Source organism: Marmota monax, unplaced genomic scaffold, assembly GCF_021218885.2.
Source record: "Marmota monax isolate L192 unplaced genomic scaffold, Marmota_monax_Labrador192_F-V1.1 WCK01_AAM20220418_F8-fsc00218, whole genome shotgun sequence".
Classification (NCBI taxonomy): Eukaryota; Metazoa; Chordata; class Mammalia; order Rodentia; family Sciuridae; genus Marmota; species Marmota monax.
The window spans coordinates 650,762-669,868 of NW_026694764.1; the positions used below are offsets into that span (position 1 = coordinate 650,762).

At 48.4% G+C, this 19,107-nt stretch overlaps 2 protein-coding genes across 6 annotated transcripts in view; one reads left to right on the forward strand and one right to left on the reverse strand.

The window, feature by feature from the left end:
* Nucleotides 1–10,245, reverse strand: Inca1 (inhibitor of CDK, cyclin A1 interacting protein 1). 4 transcript variants are annotated; one of them, XM_058572798.1, is made up of 8 exons: nt 10,127–10,245; nt 8,411–8,493; nt 6,918–7,001; nt 2,095–2,208; nt 1,835–1,874; nt 1,385–1,578; nt 768–933; nt 1–438 (listed from the first exon to the last, which is right to left on the reverse strand). In XM_058572798.1, exons 1-8 carry the CDS (start codon nt 10,163–10,165, stop codon nt 295–297), a joined length of 864 nt encoding a protein of 287 aa, XP_058428781.1. In that variant the 5' UTR covers nt 10,166–10,245; the 3' UTR covers nt 1–294. The 4 variants fall into 4 exon arrangements, with proteins under 4 accessions (XP_058428781.1, XP_058428782.1, XP_058428783.1 ...); XM_058572799.1 differs by lacking the exon at nt 10,127–10,245 and adding an exon at nt 9,329–9,519; XM_058572800.1 differs by lacking the exon at nt 10,127–10,245 and adding an exon at nt 9,076–9,163.
* The window catches only part of Kif1c (kinesin family member 1C), a 24,698-nt gene continuing 15,132 nt past the window's right edge, over nt 9,542–19,107 (forward strand). The window contains exons 1-16 of one of the 2 annotated variants that reach the window (XM_046425050.2): nt 9,543–9,750; nt 11,458–11,577; nt 11,813–11,945; nt 12,366–12,442; nt 12,822–13,001; nt 13,641–13,706; nt 14,072–14,250; nt 14,339–14,450; nt 14,859–14,936; nt 15,094–15,159; nt 15,246–15,321; nt 15,759–15,837; nt 16,046–16,191; nt 17,527–17,696; nt 17,848–17,927; nt 18,053–18,128. In XM_046425050.2, the coding sequence (XP_046281006.1) occupies nt 11,840–11,945; nt 12,366–12,442; nt 12,822–13,001; nt 13,641–13,706; nt 14,072–14,250; nt 14,339–14,450; nt 14,859–14,936; nt 15,094–15,159; nt 15,246–15,321; nt 15,759–15,837; nt 16,046–16,191; nt 17,527–17,696; nt 17,848–17,927; nt 18,053–18,128 (1,491 nt within the window). In that variant the 5' untranslated portion in view covers nt 9,543–9,750; nt 11,458–11,577; nt 11,813–11,839. Of the gene's footprint in view, nt 9,751–11,457; nt 11,578–11,812; nt 11,946–12,365; nt 12,443–12,821; nt 13,002–13,640; nt 13,707–14,071; nt 14,251–14,338; nt 14,451–14,858; nt 14,937–15,093; nt 15,160–15,245; nt 15,322–15,758; nt 15,838–16,045; nt 16,192–17,526; nt 17,697–17,847; nt 17,928–18,052; nt 18,129–19,107 lie in introns of both variants that reach the window. The other variant, XM_046425051.2, reaches the window with a different exon arrangement.

Below are 19,107 nucleotides of genomic sequence, written 5' to 3' on the forward strand. Positions count from 1 at the left end.
TCCACTCACTTGCTCTTTAATAACCGAACAGAGAAGAATACAAAGCCAGGGGAAGGTCTAGGGGAAAACCTGGCTTGGGAGTTCCGGAAAGAGGGGGTAGTTGAGATGGAAGCCCATTGAGATGGAAGCCCAAGGGGGCTGGCTGTGAATGCCTATTCTGGAGGATGGGACCAACAGCTGGAGAGGTTAAGGAAAGAGAAATGGCTCCATGCCAGCAATGGCGTGATTATAGTGATGGAACTGTTCTTGAGTTCTTGAAGTAGCACCAGCATCTTGGGCACAGATGATTTCTCTTTACTCCTCAGACTCCAACTCCATGCCCCAGGAATTGTACACGGGGTTCCTTCTGGCTGTGACAGTGCTGTAAGATATAGAGCTCAGCCGTCTGGAGGCACAACCGCCTTCCTGGCTCCAGAGACTCCAGGGAGACCAAAGCAGCTGGAGATGAGAAGTTGAAAAAAAGAATGAAAGAACCGCACATCGGATCTCTTTCCAGATTTCCTAGGCCCCAAACCCAGACACCCCCAAGTCACCTACTTTATTTTTTATTTTTAATATATTTATTTATTTTTGTATGTGGTGCCGAGGATTGAACCCAGTGCCTCACATGCGAGGCAAGTGCTCAACCACTGAGCTACAACCCCAGCCCCCTACTTTATTTTTGTACCTCTCAAATATAGCTATCCAACCTGGCTTTTGCTATTTCTTCATGCAAGACCAAGGAACCACATCACTCTTCACGTCATCAAGCTCCTCTCCACCCATACCTGGTCCCTTCCAGGAGTGACAAAATGGTTCTCTTCCTGTGGATAGGTTGCCTTCTCCTCTTCCAGATCAGGATATTCAGTAGTGCTGGGAAATCCACAGCCTTCTTCGTCAAGCACAAGAGGCTCAGATGCTGCCCCAGAGTTGCCCCACTGGGCCTTCTTCAGTCTGTGGAAATTTTAGGCTTAGGAGAGAGGTGCCTAGAGGCCAGGCTTCCAGCTCTCCACCCTTCACCTTTCTGTTCTGAAGCACTTCCTACTGGGACTCCAGGATGTTGCCATTTGACCTCCAACTTACCATTGTCAGTTTTCTACACCCCCCAAATTGCAGTATTTTCAGTCTAGGAACCCAGAGCTACTCTTAGCTCCCCCTAGTTCTATGGCATACTCTCTTGTCTTCAGTGATCCAGTTTCTACTCCTTCCAATTCAGGTGGCTAGTCCTCCATCCCTCATTTCCCTCCTACTTTCTACACTATAGAAATTCTGTTTCAATTGTTCCAATCCCACAGCTCTTTTCCAAACAAGGTCCAATTTCCTGAAAGCACTCAACTTCTTTCTTAGCTCAAACTATCTTGTCCCCAAACCCTACTCCCAGAGCCCACATTTCAGGCCTCCTTACTCATCCATGGTTCTCTGGCGCTTCCTCAGGTCCTCCAGGTGATAAGAGACAGCCCTTACCCGGGCTGGGATGCTCCCAGGTCCCTGCTTCATTCTCTCCAAATGTGATCTTTTTCTCTTTCTTCTGCAAAGCATCTCAGGGGGTGGGAGTCCCTCAAGAGGGTACAGGCCAGGCTGAGAGTAGCCAGTATTTCTCTGTGCCAGAGAATGAAAAAAGGAGCTAGAAGGCAGAACTGGGTCTCAGTGGGAACTTGGACTGAATTAGGGAATCAGGGGTCTTGGGAAGCTCAGTTCTTAGAAAACATGGTGCTTGATTCACGGAAAGGAAGGTCTGGACAGGGAACTGTTCAGTTGGGAAACACTGAGGGGACGGGTAAAAGAATAGCTGGGGACAGGAAGGCAATGAGTGTAATTTTAACAGAGAATTGTGGAAGGTCAGAGTTTGTCATACCAGCATGGGTGGAATATACTGTTCCTCTGTCCAGGTGGGGCTGCAAAACACAAAAAAGGGGCTAAGGTCAGAAGGGACACCTCCATCCATACTGCTTCTCTGATGACCTCTCCCAACTAACTCTCTGGCATTAGGAGCTACAATGTCCATCAGCCAATGAAGAATTAATCTTTAGACCTGGGCTGTAAGGATTTATGGTAGTTAAAATTGTACAGCCTCACCTTCCCACTTCTAGTTGGTCTCCGTTTTCTCTTACTCACCTGGGCCTTTGGCAAAGATTCTCCCAGAAGACATTTCCATAACGCTGGGATGTTGATGTGAGGCTCTGGGAAGGGAGGCTCAGGGGTGGAGATCGGCTGACCACTCTGGAACACCTGAGGTAAGGACATGGTAAACTCACATCTGGCTCTTACCTTATAGCATCTACTCACTATAGGATTCAGGGGCACATTCTTCCATGGGACCATACAGTTGCCCAGATTCCCTCAGGTCATGTCCTCTCTTTCTACTTAGCTGAGGAAGATGGGTGAGGACTTTAATTTGAGTGGAGATTTGAGCTGGGGTGAAGGAGGAGATGAGCTATTTTTGGAAACTCATATACCACTAAATCTCCAGCTTCTATAATTCATAGCCAAAGAATGTAATATTTAGCAAGCAGGGTTGTTAAAGGTTGTTAAAGAGGAAGACCAGGTGACTTAACAGGCAGGGTTCCTTTAAGTCAATGCAAGCCTCCAGGAGAGAGAACCTCTGTTTATCCCTACTTTCACCTATCTCCAAAGGAATAATATCCTTGCAGATAGGGAGGGGTGTACAGAGCTGTTTAAGAATAGTGCTCTCAATTCATAGAGAGAAAAATGAAGCAGGAGGCTCATAAGACCTTAAATTATACTTCAGAGCTATAGAAACAAAAACAGCATGTATTGGTGACCAAAACAGATGTGTTGACCAATGGTACAGAATAAAAGACACAAAGACAAACCCACATAATTATCTCATACTAGACAAAGGTGCCATAAACATACATTGGAGAAAAGATAACCTTTTCAATAAATGGTGCTGGGAAAACTGGAAATCCATATTTAACAAAATGAAATTAGAGACTAGGGTAAAGTGGTAAAGTGCTTACCTAGCACATGTGAGGCATTGGGTTTGATCCTCAGCACCACATAAAATAAAGGTGTCACAGGCCAGCCATAGACTGTGTATGTGAGTGTGAGCATTTGCGCACATGAGCGGACTGGACTTCTCTGTCTGGGCTGTGCATGTTTGTGTCCTTTTCACTCACTCTGCCTTTTGATCCCACACAGCACCTGAGATGATCACGAAGGTAGACTCAACCCCCTGAAACCTAACCCCTTGTCTCATTAGGGTGGAACTTTCTTGGAGTGTCTTCTCCTCAATAAAAGGGCTTCAGACATGCTTCTCCCTCTTTCTTGCCTGCCTTGCCCCCCTTGTAGGAGCTGTGGTTGAGGAGCTGTCACTGAACCCAAAGAAAAAGGTACTTTCTGTGTCTGTGTCTTTTATTTAGTTAGCCCAAATTCACCTGGAGTGACCCTGACTGATTTAGTAGCGTGATGTGGCATAAAGGTAGTTAAAAAACAAAAAACAAGAAACTGATAAGGGCTGGGGTTGTAGCTCAGTGGTAGAGCACTTGCCCAGCACATGGAGGCACTGGGTTTGATCCTCAGCACCACATAAAAAGAAATAAATAAAGGTTAAATTCTTTAAATAAAATGATATTAGACCCTATTTCTCATCCTTTACAAAACTCACTCAAGGACTAGGCATTAGACCAGAGACCCGGTGCCTACCAGAAGACAAAGTAGGCCCAAATCTCCATCATGTTGGCTTAGGAACCACATTCCTCAACAAGACTCCTAAAGCACACGAAGTAAAATCAAGAATCAATAAATGGGATGGTATCAAACTAAAAAGCTACTTCACACCAAAGGAAACAACCAAGAACATGAGGAGAGAGCCTACAGAATGGGGGAAAATCTTTGCCTCCTGCACCTCAGATACAGCATTAATCTCCAGGATATATAAAGAACTCAAAAACTTAATACCAAAACAAAACAAAAACACACAAATGGGCAAAGGAACTGAACAGACACTTCATATGAGAACAAATACATGTAGCCAACAAATATATGAAAAAATGTTCAATATCATTACTAATTAGAGAAATGCAAATTAAAACTCCACTGGGATTTCATTTGATTCCAGTCAGAATGGTAATTATCAGAATGGTAATTATCAAGAATATAAGTAACAACAACAACTAAAAAAGAATACAAGTAACAATAAATGTTGGCGAGGATGTGGGGGAAAAGGAACACTCATACACTGCTGGTGGGACTGCAAATTGGTATAAACACTCTAGAAAGCAGTTTGGAGATTCCTCAGAAAACTTGGAATGGAACCGCCATTTGACTCAGTTATCGCTCTCCTTAGCATATACACAAAGGACTTAAAGTCAGCTCATTTCACAACAGCTAAGCTATGAAACCAACCTAGATGCTCTTCAACAGATAAATGGATAAAGAAAATTTGATATGTAAACAATACAATATTACTCAGCTATAAAGAAAAATGAAATTATGGGCATTTGCTGGTAATGGATGGAACTGGAGACTATCATGTTGTTGCTTTTTTTTTTTTTTAAGAGAGAGTGGGGGAGAGAGAGAGAGAGAGAGAGAATTTTTTTTTAATATTTATTTTTTAGTTCTCGGCGGACACAATATCTTTGTTTGTATGTGGTGCTGAGGATCGAACCCAGGCCGCACGCATGCCAGGCGAGCACACTATCGCTGAGCCACATCCCCAGCCCGAGACTATCATGTTAAATGAAATAAACCAATCCCCAAAAAACAAAGGCCAAATGTTCTCTCTGATATGTGAATGATGACTCACAATAGGTGTTGGGCGGGGGGCAGTAGAGGTTCGCCAGATTGACAGGGAGGAGTGGGAGGAAGGGAGGGGAGGTGGGATTGGGAAAAACTATGGAGTGAATTGGACATAACTTTCCCATGTTTATATATGACTACACAATCAGTATAACTCTACATCATGTACAACCACAAAAATGGGAAGTTATACTCCATGTATGGATGATACGTCAAAATACATTCTACTGTCATGTATAACTAAAAAGAATAAATAAAAAATGTAAAAAAAAAAAAAGGAATAATGCTTTCCACTTCGAAAACCTCCAGATTGAATGATGATAGCCCTCCTGATCTTTATTAAATGTCCTGCCAGGCATGGTGGTACATGCCTGTAATCTCAACAGCTCAGGAGGCAGGAGGATAGAAAGTTCAAAGCCAGTCTCAGCAATTTAGCAGAGGCCCTGAGCAACTTAGCAAGATTCTATCTCAAAATAAAAAACAATAAAAAGGACCGGGGATTTGACTCAGTGGTTAAGCACCCTTGAGTCCAATCACTGGTACACACAAAAAAAGGTAATATAATGTATAATGTCTTGGAGGTTAGGCCCTTTAGGTGTCTTTTATATTTACATCTCCATCTCTCCTTAGGTGATCTCACCCAGTCTCATGACTAAATACCATCAATGTGCTGATGATTCCCAAATCTATTTTTCCAACCCTGGTTCATCCCTGGGTTCTACTCAACATCACCCAATAGCCCCCAGCCTTTTCCACCTTGCTAAAAGGCACCCCAAATGTCCTGTTACTAGGGCCAAAGACCTAGTATATGTTTTCTCTTACCTTACAATCCTTTGGCAAGTTCTATGTCTGAAATATACCTGAATTTGACCACTCTCCACCATATCCATTCCCACTGCTATATTCCAGATCATCTTCTCCTGAACTATTGAAATGGTTTTCTCCTTTTCTTCTCCCTGCTTCCATTTTCATCCCCCCACAATCTATTCTGCACAGAGCAATGAGAGTAATCTTTTAAAATATGACCATGTGAAGTAATACAAGGTTTAAGATATATTTAAAATAAACTGGGAAGGAGGGGGTAAATGGGTATGAAAAGATTACCTTTATAATGATAATTATTGAAAATAACTGAAAAGGGCACATCAGTTCATGATACTATTTTCTATGGTTCTATATTTGAAATTTTCCATAATAAAAAGCTGAAGAAAAAAAACTCTGCTTAGACATACTTTTTGCTTACCTCAATTTTTTTTTTTTTTTTTTTTTGTGTGTGTGTGTCTGATGCTGGGGATTAAACTCTACAACTGAGCCACATCTTCAGCCTTTGATTACTATTGGCTTTAGAATAAAATTCAAACTCTTTTTTATAGTGTACAACATTCCAAATTATCTGGCCTCTGACTGGTGATTCTGACCTTACTCTACTCTTCCCTTGATTATTAAGTTCAGTTACATTGGCCTGCTTCCTGTTCCTAGAACACACAAAGCTTTTTTCCTTCTTGGGGGCTTTTCTTAACCTACTACCCGCCGGCCCCAATTCTTCTCTAGACTAGCTCCCTGTTACTTTTCAGATCTCAATTCAAGTTCAACTCCCTACAATCACACTTTCTAACCTTGTATCCCCCAAGACCTGCTATTTTCCTTTATATTCCACTTATGTTTTATTTTTTTTCATGTTACTCAACATTAGCTGAAATTATATTTGTTTATATATTATGTCTTCCCTACCCTAGAATGTAAGCTCTCTGAGTGAAGTACCTATAGGTAATTGTTGAATCCCCAGTGCCTAATACAGAATATTGTAAAGTTTAAAAGCCTTCTGTTGAGCTGGGTTTGGTGGTGCATGCCTGAAATCCCTGTGACTCAGGTGGCTGAGATAGGAAGATCACAAGTTCAAAACCAGATTTGACACCCCTGTGTCAAAAAGTAAAAAGGACTGGAAGTAAAGTTCAGTGATAGAGCACCCCTGGGTTCAATCCCCAGTAACACCAAATAAATAAATAAATAAAATTAAAACTATCCGTTGAATAAATCAATGAACCATCAATTCCCAAGCCCAGACACAAAGCTGAGCTTCCTGTTCCTTATTTCCCTATGGTTGCAGAGAAGAATCCAAGCATGCAATCTTCCCTCCATCCCACTTTCATCCCCCACACCCAGCAGGGAGGACTCACTTGGCAAAGGGGATGAGATTGTCTCCATCTGCCTGTACCTGCATGACAGGACTGGTGGGTACCTGGACTGTTTCCTTCTTGGTGCTAGGAGGATAATGGAAAATGAAACATTTTCTCAGGGCTGTAGGGATGAGACCAGCAGCTGATTTAGAGATTTATAAGAGAATGTGTGGACCCTAAAAACAGACAGCTTAAAAGGTATTTTTAGGGTTAGGGATGGAGCTCAGTGATAAGTGCTTGCTTAGCATGCACTCAGTCCTGAGTTCAATCCCCAGGACTGGGGGTGCAGTGGAGAAAAGATATTCCTAAGTCTGGACTATTAATTAAACATACAGGTTGAAGATGGTAAGTACAGGAAGGGTAGATGTGGTAAAAGGGAAAAAAATTTCTTAAGCTAAATATATTAAGTAAAATTTACAGATGGCAGTTAAGGGCCTTGCCAGGTAATATGGGATAATTCAATGAAAAAGGATGATAAATGGAGATTGGATGGGCAGAAGCATTGGGGGTAGTAAGCACAGAACTGGTGGTTAAGGACAGTTAGAGAAATAATAGAATTTGAAGGCTGGTAAATGAATCAGGTATGAGTGTGGTAAGTGGAAGTGTGGACAGAGTGATACACTGGGGACAGAAATGGAGGGGCAGTTAGGAATGTCTTTGTGCAAATAGGTGAACAGGGAGGTCAGTTGCACAGAGTCATATTTAGGGGCAGTCAAAGATGACCTGAGAGCCAGTTGGGGTGGGTAGAAAAGGCAGTCAAGAATACTAATGAGGGAGTTGGAGATGTGGCTCAGAGGTGGAGCACTTGCCTAGTATGCATGAGGCATTGGGTTCAATCCTCAGCACCACATAAATGTAAAATATTGTGTCTACCTATAGCTAAAAAATAAAAAAATTTTAAAAAAGAATACTAAATGAGGGTTGGAATTGTGGGTCAGTGGTAGAGTGCTTGCTTAGCACCTGTGAGGCACTGGATTGAACCTCAGAACCACATAAAAATAAATAAACAAAACATCTACAACTAAAACAAACAAAAAAACTGAAAAAATTAAATGAGCACTAGGAATATAGCTTAATGGTAAAACTCTTGCCTAGCATGCCAGAGGCCCTGGGATCCATCCCCAGAACTGGGAGGATGGGGGTGGGGTGGAGATGGGAAAGAAACCTAGATGAGAGAGGAAAATGCATATGGGTTGCACACAAAAACAGAAAAAGCCAATTGGAAACTGTTGGAGCTGAACAAATAGTTATCCAAGAATAACTAGGTATGGGTCAAGAAAAAGTTACTTGAGGTTAAAAAAAAAATGAGGTGGCTGATGGGATAGAGTGGGGCTGAAAGAGCAGGTGGGATTTAAATGGAATATCCTGGGACAGAGCTAGTGGCAGCTGGGAGCTGAGAGCATTCTGAGGGGGATTTAAACCTTATGTGGGTCGCCTATGAGGGTTAGGACGGGGCTTAAGAAAGTCAGACAGAGCAGGTCAGTGGTACACACCTGTAATCCCAGCTAGTTGGAAGGCTGAAACAGGAAGATGGCAAGTTCAAGGCCAGCCTGGGCAACTTAGCCAGACCCTGTCTCTAAATAAAAAATACAAAGGGCTGGGGATGTAGCTTTGTGGAAGAGCACCCCTGGGTTCAATCATCAGTACTGGGTCAGGGGTGGGAGTGAGGGTGGGAGTGGGCAAACAGGATCCCTCAACAGTTGACCCAGGGGTAGGCAAGGCCTTGGAGGGCAAGCCAAGACTGAGAGGGTGGATGAGGACCTGAGGAGTCAGGAGCCAGTCTGGTAGTAGAGTAGCCACTACCTCCCTGAAGGGAAAGACTGAGGCCTGAGGGGCCACCGAGACCCCAGGTAGGTGCATTGGGTCTTGGCTGGACCTTTGGGCGCAGCTAGGCCGGAAGGCATAATTGGGGGGGCCTAAAGAATCCCTCTGGCCCTGAGGTGGTGGGCCCATGCCTGAGGGGCAGTCTGGGCCTGAAGTAGCCAGGCTGAGTCAGCAGAGGTGGTTTGTCTGGGCGGGCAGCTGCAGCTCCAGAGGGCATCACGACCTGAAGGGGCTGCTTGGGCCTGAGGCGGGGGACCCGGGACGGCGAACTTGGGGACCAGGAGAGAACACTGGTGGCTGCGCCGCCGAGGGCGTCCGCGCTTGGCCACAGCACCTGAGGAAGATAAGCTGAGAATTCTAGAACTACAGGCCGAACGCGGAGGACCGCGGACTCCGTGATCCCGGCCTAGGGAGGTGTCCGCGCGCAAGGCGCGTTTGGGGGCGGGGCATAGACTGAACCGCCCCCCTGGGGAGGAGCCTGCCATGCGGCTCCGCCCCCAGGCGCGCTCCCGCCCCTCCGGGAGCGCCTCCGACGCGGCGACGTGCGCGGGTCCGGGGCCTGGGTCCCCTGTAGGGTCCGCCCTCACCTTTTCCGGCTCCTCAGGAGCCGGTAATTTCCAAAGTTTGAAGTCCGACTAGCCCTTCTGTGTCCGTAATTCGGTTCTCAGGTCCCCGCCTGGGGGGGGCTCACAGTCCGGGAGCATTGCCCCTTTAACAAGAGTAGCCGGGTGGCTCCTGGCCTCTTCTCGGGACAGCGTGCGCGCGCCCGCCCGTCCCCCGCCCCTGGCTCCCGCCCCAGCTCGCGCTGCCCGGGCGGGCGCCGGCCGCTGGCGCCGCTACTGCTGCCGCCCCCGGGGCGCAAGTCCGCCGCCCGCCGCCCGGGGACCCGGCGAGGGGCGGGGGCAGCCCCGAGTCGGCCCCGAATCCTTCCTGCTCCCATCTCACGCTTCCCGGAAAGTTTGTCCCTTTGCACTCCGCTTGACTGCTCCTGGAGCCCCGCCGCGACGAGGTGAGAGGTGGGGGTGGGGAGAAGGGAAGGGACGCCCGCGGAGGAATGTGCCGGGTTGGGGGGCGGGGAGCCGGGGTCCCGTTTGCACCGCCCGGCGGGCGCCGGCTCAGCGCGAGAGCTGGGATCATGTGCTATTTGTCCCGCTGAGGCGCAGAGAGGTGCCAGGCCCCGGGCAGCCGTAGGTTAGCTGGACGGCAGGACAGGGTCTGCATGATTGCTCCGAGAGGCCCGGCGGGGGCCTGTTGGAGAACTGCGGAGTAGGCAAGGTGCAGGTGGCCCGAAGCCCCCTTTCGGGTCAGTCGGCCCCACCCCAGCCGCCGGCTCCTCCCTGTATCCCCTGTGCCCTTAAAGCGACACCCGCAGACCCTGTACCTACTCCATATTCCTTTACCCCGCTGTCACCTAGCCGTGACATCCCATTCTCTGCTCTTTTAGTGGCAACAGCGTCACCCTTGCATGTGTTCAGCAGTGTCCTTCCCTCCCTTGGTCAGGGTCTAGGGGGTCAGGGCTGTTCTTCCTGAGCCAGCCTCTGTGATTTCGGCTACTCCCTTCCTGTCCTGGGACAGACCAACCCCTCACCCTTCCCATGCTCTACCCAGAAAGGCTAGTGGAGGTAAGGCCCGGCATGACAGAGGTTTGAGGTTCTTTGGGGCCACAAATTGGGACCCAGCAAAGATCCCTTTCCATAATCCTCACCCTTCTGTCCGTGGGCGTGGGCTACTCAGCCTCTCCTCCCAGGGCGTGGGCACCTGATCACCCACATTCCTGGGCTCCAGCCTGGCACCTTCCCCAGTGGATGCCATAGCACTAGCTCCAGGCTGGGGTTAGGATCAGCCTGCTTCTTCACATTCTCTCCCCCTTCAGGGAGGTTCCCCGTGTCCTCTCCTTCAAAGACACAGGTATTCTAGGTCCTCCAGCGATGGAGCCTTGGGGGTTGGTATGATGGATACAGGATAACTCCACCCTCCCCTGCCCATTGTCCTGGATCCTGAGGAGGAAGTGCTGGGGGCTGGGCAAGGGGTTTGGGGCTCACAAGGCAGGTCCTGTGGAGCCTAAGTCCCAGGCTGTACCTCCAGCCCTTGGACTTTGCCCCTCAACAATAGTCTTTACCTCGTATTTAGAAGTGGTGGGCTCTAGGTGGCAACTGATTTCTACTTCTCCCTTGCTGATCCTGAAGAGGAATTATTGGTTAGATTTTCTGTTCTCTCATCTTTCCTATAGTTTGTTCCTTGAGCCCACTCACTGCTATTCTCCTTCTCTGGGTTTGATATTCCTGTATGTCTTCCTTTCCTCCTCCCATTCTTTTCTCCATAGCATGACCTCAGTCTTGCCTTTTGTTTTATTTTTCTGGTTTTCTTGGTGTCTGTGACTTTATGTTCCTCTTCTCCCCCTTCCTGCTGTCCTCAGTGTCTGTGCCCATGTGTCCCTCTCTGAATTGCCCTCTGTCCAGCTCCTCCCTCTCTCTCTTTCCCTCCCTCCCTCTCTCCCTCTCTCTCTTTCCTTCCTCTATCTGAGCATTCAGTATACTTGTGAGTGACTGAGGAATAAAAATATCACGGTCCCTGCCCTTGGATTCACATTGCATTCAGCTACTCCAGAGGGGCAGTCTCCTTACCTTTCCTAACACCCCTTGCCCTCTAAATGAAGAACCCCATACAGACCTCTGGAGCCACAGGTGCCTCCTAACCACTCTTCTCCCACAACCAGGGTTTTCCCACAGTTCCTGCTGGTTTGGCCAGGCCCAGAGTATAGGATGGGGCTCTCCTTACGAGGGCCCGTGGCAACCAGAACTGATACAGCACCCCTGGTCTGGGTCCACGACGCCAGGTAACTGGGGTTATGGCCCAAGTCTCTGCAAGCTGGGATAAGGCTGGGCAGAGAAGCAGGAATACCTTTGGGAGCTCCTCAAGACCTTGACATTTGGGAGAAAGATCAGGGAACCGGAACTGGATCCTTAAGGGGCTGAGGAGCTGGGGAAGGGAGTGCAGAAATGGTTTTGAAGCTGGGAGGCAATATCTCAGTCCTCCTGGTGGTTCTGATCACCCCTTTCTCTGTCCTCCAGCTGAGGAGGGCAAGAGTGTCTGGAGCTATGGCTGGTGCCTCGGTGAAAGTGGCAGTGAGGGTTCGACCCTTCAATGCCCGTGAGACCAGCCAGGATGCCAAGTGTGTGGTCAGCATGCAGGGTAACACCACCTGTGAGTGAGTCCCAGGGGCCTGGCTGGGCACAAGTGGGGAAGGCCAGGCCCACCATGTAGGCCAGTCCTGCTGGGCCCAACCAGAAGGAGGGCTGTGCTGGGCACAGAGCAGGTGTGAGTTAGTTGTAAGGGCGGGGGTTGGGGCAGGCTAGCCTTTCCATGTTCCTGTCCCTGGGAGGGGGAATGTTGGCTGGGAGCCCTCCATTGCCCAATCCAGAGAGGCAGCTCAGTGGGGGCGGGTCCTAGGAAGCCAAAATTAGCTTTGGTGACTGAAGGGGGTGGGGAGTGTTAAAGGGGAGAGATGAGCTAGGGCAGAGGTGGGGTGGGATGCTTGGATCCCAGGGATTTGCATGGGAGTATGCAGAGTTTGGGAGGACCTGATTTTGACTTTCCTTCCTTTGTCCTCCCTTGCCCTCTCAGCCATCATCAATCCCAAACAGAGCAAGGATGCCCCCAAAAGCTTCACCTTTGACTACTCTTACTGGTCACACACTTCGGTGAGATTGCTAAGCCAAGGGAAGAGCTCAACCATCTGGTTGACAGGGGCTTAGGTTCTGGGAGGGGCCATTGTTGGGAAACAGGGACACCAGGAGATTGGTTGGGACTGGATTGGGAAGGGGAGGACCCCTGGTGGGGGCGGGTAGGACCCTTAGGTTTTGATTAGGACCAGGAGGGGGAAGTAGAATCTCTTGGGATAATTAGGACGCATAGGGGCTTGATAGGATCTTTAGGATTGATTAGGGTGATGATGGAGCAGGGGTGCCCAGGACCTTTGGGCAGTTATTAGTGATAAAGGGCAAGACTCTCAGGCCATAGGCACAAAGGACAAAGTTATTCAGTGCTTCTACTGTCTTTCTCTGGCCCCCTTTCACCTAGGCTGAGGACCCCCAGTTTGCATCTCAGCAGCAGGTGTATCGGGACATTGGAGAAGAGATGCTACTCCATGCCTTTGAAGGCTACAATGTGTGCATCTTTGCCTATGGACAGACTGGGGCTGGGAAGTCCTATACCATGATGGGGCGTCAGGAGCCAGGACAGCAGGGCATTGTGCCTCAGGTACATGCTTGGGACCTGGCTGGGCATTCAGGGCAGGAGCATCTTTAGCTGCCCCATAGGGGAGGAAGGATTATGCAGCAGAGATCTGGTTCTCCAAGGTCGTTAGTGGTAGGGCATGTAATAGAGCAACTTGGGCACTTTGGGGAAGGGGTCTTTTTCTCCTTCCAGAAACATTGAGGCTGTATGATAAGAGCCAAGGCCCTAGTGTCAGAGCCTTGGGTTTCGACTTTACCACTTGGCTGTTGTTTTACTTTGTTTCATAATTATCTGTGAACACAATTCCCCTCTGGGCTTCTGTACTATATATAGACAAGGTATTAACTATAGAAAGATCTAGATTTGGGTATTTGAGAGTTGGCCATAATTCTCCCTGGCCATGTAGCACAGTGGCCTTGTACCCAGAGTCAGCAGCAGGACTGCTGGGTTTGGGTACTGGATCACTGAATATTAGCCTGTGACCCTGGGCAAGTGTGAACCTCTCACAGTTGTTTTCCCATCTGTAAAATGGGAATGACCCTGCCTTCAGGGCTTTGGGAAGAGTTGAAAGGGGTTACCTGGAACAGGGCCTAGCCTGGGGCTGGGCACTGCAGGTGTGCCATGAACAGGAACTTCTCTATGCTTCTTTGTGTCCCATTCCAGCTCTGTGAGGACCTCTTCTCTCGTGTTAATGAGAACCAGAGCTCTCAGCTCTCCTATTCTGTGGAGGTAAGCCCAAGTCTTGGTGGGAGGTAGGGAAGGGGCTTGCTGCTTCTGGCAAGAAGACAGGAAAACAGAGCATTTAATATGGAGGCCATCTCTGGGGTCAGCCTGGGATATAATTCTGGCTCTGCTGGTTATTAACTGTGCCTTTGAGGAATGATTTCAGCCTTTAGCTCCTGAGTGTGTATTTGTGTGAAATGTTAATGATTGGGACTCACTTAGGGTTGGTGGGTGGCTCAGTGAGCTAGCATATGCAGAATCTTATCCCTGTCTGGTATACACGAGGTATGGTTACTTATGTCCTGTGCTGTGTTAGGTGTCTGCTGGCAGTGTTTCTGCTGGCTTCCTCCTTATTTGTGTCTCCTACTCAGGTGAGCTATATGGAGATTTATTGCGAGCGGGTACGTGACCTTTTGAATCCCAAGAGTCGGGGCTCTCTGAGAGTCCGGGAGCACCCCATCCTGGGCCCCTACGTGCAGGACCTGTCTAAACTGGCTGTGACCTCCTATGCAGATATTGCTGACCTCATGGACTGCGGAAATAAGGCGCGGTATGGCAGGCTGACAGAGCGGAGGGGAAGGGAGCCAGGTTTGGAAAGAAGAGGGGCAGGACCTGTGACTACTCTTCTTATTCCCTAGGACTGTGGCTGCCACCAACATGAATGAGACCAGCAGCCGTTCCCATGCTGTCTTCACCATTGTCTTCACACAGCGCAGCCATGACCAACTTACTGGGCTGGACTCAGAGAAGGTGGGGACTTCCCCACAATGGTGACAGGGATATAATGGAAAGGGCCTGGGCTTTCCCTCCTCACACGTGCTGGATTATGCCTCTTAGGACTTCCATAGCCCTCTGTACCATCCCACCAAAATCAGATCAGTGCATCTTGTTTGCTTGTTTTTCCTTGTTAGACTTCTCAGGGCAGGGCTGTGATCCCACTGTGTCCCTTGTCCTGGTATATAGTGGGCAAGTGAATAAGTAAACAAATGAATGAGTAACCAGCTCCTCATTGTTGTCTTCCTGTATTCTGTTTTCTCCAATCCTTTTCCTTTGCCCCTCTCCTGGCTTTCTCCAGCCCTTGCTAATTACCCAGACTCCCTTGATTTGCTTTTCTCACCCCCATCCGCCTTACCTCCTGCCTCTTTCCTCTGACTCCAGGTCAGTAAGATCAGTTTGGTGGACCTTGCTGGGAGCGAGCGAGCTGACTCCTCAGGGGCCCGGGGCATGCGCCTGAAGGTAAGGCTCTTCAGAAGGATGGATGGGGGCAGTTTGGAGGGCCATGTTGGGAGATTGTTGATCATAACCTAGGACCCTCACTAGGGAGTGGGAGAAAGGGAAATAGATCCCATTGGGAGAGGAAGATTTCATCTGTACATTCCTCATCCTTTTCCAGGAAGGTGCCAACATCAATAAGTCTTTGACTACTCTAGGGAAGGTGATCTCAGCCCTTGCAGATATGGTGAGACCTGGGGTTGGAAGAGAAGGGGATGGGAAGGGGCATAGGGAGTGGCCCACTCTGACTGCCTTCTCCTTCCCATCCCCCAGCAATCAAAGAAGCGGAAGTCAGATTTTATACCTTACCGGGATTCTGTGCTTACCTGGCTACTCAAGGAGAATTTGGGTGAGGGGCTCCTCTCTCGCAACTCTGCTACTATTCCCACGAACTCCTTTGATATAGCTAACAGATTCTCTTGCCACCCCTAGAATCCACATCTAGTCAGCATAGTTTTACTAACCCCACCCCCAACCTAGGGAATATCCTTTGAAGGCTTAACCCTTCCTACCAAGTCAAGGACCTACTGACCCCATACCCACTGCTGCCTTCAGTTCCCTCCCATGGACCTATGACTGACTGTCTCATAGACATCTGATGTTTTCCCTGACCTCACCCCTTCTCACAGCCACCAGGTTTCATGATTGGCTGCACAGCTCTTAGTTTCACTTTATCTCAGACAGTGACTCCATCAGACCCTGCCTGAGCACTGAGGATCCCTGACCCAACCTGATTTTCCTTAGGACCCGACTTGGTTAAAGCTTTTCTGTCCTCTCCATTCATAGGTGGGAATTCACGCACAGCAATGATTGCAGCCCTGAGTCCCGCTGACATCAATTACGAGGAGACTCTCAGCACCCTCAGGTGGGGCTTCTGGCTCTGGCAGGGATGGGGCAGTGTATAGAAAGCACCAGAACCTCAGAGGCTGGTTACTCAGGACTCTTCCCATTAGGCAGGATGAACCCTCAGTCTTCCCACAGTATCTTGAGGCCTGGGAGAGCGGGATACAGACTGCCAGCTGGGGTTTCCTGTACCTGCCTTCACCAGTCTCCATCTTCCCTCCTTGTCCCAGGTATGCTGACCGTACCAAGCAAATCCGCTGCAATGCTGTCATTAACGAGGACCCTAATGCCCGGCTGATCCGAGAGCTGCAAGAGGAGGTGGCCCGGCTTCGGGAACTGCTGATGGCACAGGGGCTGTCAGCCTCTGCTCTGGGAGGTAGGGGCTCCAGGCAAGCAGCAGCTCAGAGACACTTTCTGGCCCACCCATTCTCTCCACCCACCATGAAGCCCTTTGCATATTCAGAGAGGCACATGTTTCTTCCAGTGTTACAGAGCTGAAGGGGACTGATTCTCCAGAGGAGTCAGGATTTGGAAAGTCTTTGGCAGGTTTCTGGATAATGACAGTTTGGGAATAAACGGCCAGTTCTGAATTTATGGCTCATACAGTGAATTGTTAGGAAGTGTTCTGAGTCCTTGCCTTGATAAAAGTCCTTGTTAAATATCATGGTTTTAGTTGACCATAAGCTTAACGGTCAATAATAGAATGGATTCTGAAATGCACTGATCTTTCTCACTGATAAGAAATAGTATCCATGTTGGGTGTGGTGGCATAGGCCTGTAATGCCAGCTACTAGGGAGGCAAAGGCAGGAGGATCACAAGTTCAAGGCCAGCCTAGGCAACTTAGTGAGACCTTGTCTCAAAAATAAAAAGTGCTGGGGATATAGATCTGTGAAAAGAGTACCCCTAGGTTCAATCCCAGTATCAGAAAAAGAAAAGAAAGGAAAAGCATCTGTGTTATAGGATGCTAATCCATGTTAGCTGGATCAAGTATGGATACTCTGCATTCAGTCTTAGGGTCCATCCCACTGAGGATATCAGGGTGCTGAGAGCCATAGTTGGGGGATTAAGGATGTTCTTGGGAAAAGAAGAATAAGGTAGATCAATGTTCACCTTCAGCATTTGATGGGTTGTCTCCCAGAAGAAAAGGCAGCATACTCTCTTATTCTAGAGGGCAGAGCTAGAAACAGTGAGTACACATGACATGCTGAGAACTTTCTGATCATGAAAGTCATCAATAATATAAAGGGGGCTGGAGTTGTGGCTCAGTGGTAGAGCGCTTGCCTAGCATGCGTGAGTCACTGGGTTCAATCCTCAGCAGCACATAAAAATAAATAAATAAAGGGATTGTGTCCATCTACAACTAAAAAATACATTTTAAAAAAAAAGAAAAGAAGTGGCTGTTTTGTTCGGTAATGGGCTCTCCATCCATGGGTTAGAAATAGAGGTTGGATGCTCATTTGTCAAGGCTCCTTAGGAAAACTGCCTGCCTGGTGGGAAGTTTCCCAGATAACTTCTTAAGTCCTTTCTGAAGCTTATGGCCTTTTATAGTCTCTAATCAATTCCATCTTTATTTAATCACCTTCTTTTTTTTTTTTTTGACACAGTGTTTCACTATGTTTCCCAGGCTGGTCTTCAAACTCCTGGCTTCTGCCTCCCAAGTAGCTGGGGCTATAGAGCTTAGCCTTGTTCTTTTACCTTTCTCCCTTCCAGGCCTAAAAGTGGAAGAGGGGAGTCCCAGAGGTGCTCTGCCAGCCGTATCATCTTCCCCTGCCCCAGCTTCACCCTCCTCTCCTCCTGCACATAATGGGGAGCTGGAGCCCTCATTTTCTCCCAGTGCTGAGCCCCAGATTGGGCCCGAGGAGGCCATGGAGAGGCTGCAGGTAAGAAGCTTGAGCTGGCAAGGGATGGGAGTCTGGGAGCTGCTGGAAATTAACTTCCTGAAGAAGAAGAAGGAATCCCAGGAATACCATGTTCCCTAGGGTGGATATTTGTCCCCACTGTCCTTATCCCTGCTCACCTTTGTTCTCTTAGGAGACAGAGAAGATTATTGCTGAGCTGAATGAGACATGGGAGGAAAAGCTTCGTAAGACAGAAGCCTTGAGGATGGAGAGGTGTGAGGGCCTGAGGCTGGTGGTGGCAGCAGCAGCAGTCGTGGGAGGGGGAGGAGGTCAGGCCCTATAGGGAAGGTCCAAGCTAGTGAGGATAAGAGTGGCATTTGCCTCTCCTTTGCCCACAGAGAAGCATTGCTGGCTGAGATGGGCGTGGCCGTCCGGGAGGATGGGGGAACTGTGGGTGTCTTCTCTCCAAAGAAGGTATGTAAGAGATCGGGTGAGGAGGCCTATGCAGCTCCCTAGATGCTAGAAAAAAGGGTTGGGGTAGAAGGATGGGAATTCTATGATCCGTTCCTCTGAAATTTCTGACTTGTCCCTTCCTCATCTGTGTCTCCTCTCCTTCTACCACCTGTCTGTGTTATCCCACCATCTGTGCCTTCTCCTTCATCCATTGGACAGTCAGCTAGAGTTTAGTGTTTAGTAAGTGCCTGCCGCCAAGGAGTCAGGCCCACAGAAGGATGATTGGGTTCCTGTTGTCAAGGGATTGCAAGAGCAGCTTAGAATCTAGGTCTTCATGTGTGTTTTTGTGAGTTCATGCACAGAAGTTATCTTGGAGTCATGAGAAACTGCTCATAGCAGTTACGTTGGGAGAAAGGGAGAACCTGGAGGTTGCTTTGGATAGGGACTTCAAAGCTTTAAATTTTTTTTTATCATTTGAATTTTGTACCCTATGCATGTGCTTCCAACTCAGAAAAATTTACTAAAATTATGGTTTTGAAAGGATAACTTGGGAAAGCAAGACTAAGGCAGGGAGAGGAAGAGTGAGCACTATTCTGTGGGACAGTGATTGTCCATGTATCAGGCTTGGTCATAGGTGGAGGCATCAGAGTGGCCTGGAAATACAGCAGCTAGATCCCTGGAGAAGCTGGTTTGGGAAGTGGAGCCTGAAAGGTGGACAGGACTTGGGGGGATAGGGAGGAATAGAGACAATATGAGGCTAAGCAAACTTGGGGTACATGTGGGGTTGGGTGGGTGGGACCTGCAGGTACCTGACATGTGTCTGCCAAGTTGTAGGTACTTTGCTGAGAGGAAGGAAGAAGCAGGATGGGAATAGTTGAACTTCATTGGGAGCAGATATGATATTCAAAATACTTAACCAGCTAACACTGGGACTCACCAGTCAGAATGGATGCTGGCGTGACACAGCCCTACTGGCACATACCAATAAAGGGGTGATGTA

Excerpts from the sequence above, each read along its gene's own strand:
- Inca1 (XM_058572798.1), bottom strand. The coding sequence starts at position 10,165 with ATGTCACGGCTAGGTGACAGCGGGGTAAAGGAATATGGA. Across the intron at positions 8,494-10,126 it reads GCGGGGTAAAGGAATATGGA|AGACAGGGTCTGGCTAAGTT; the intron begins GTAGGTACAGGG and ends TTTTTTATTTAG. Across the intron at positions 2,209-6,917 it reads AATCTCATCCCCTTTGCCAA|GTGTTCCAGAGTGGTCAGCC; the intron begins GTGAGTCCTCCC and ends TCCTTACCTCAG.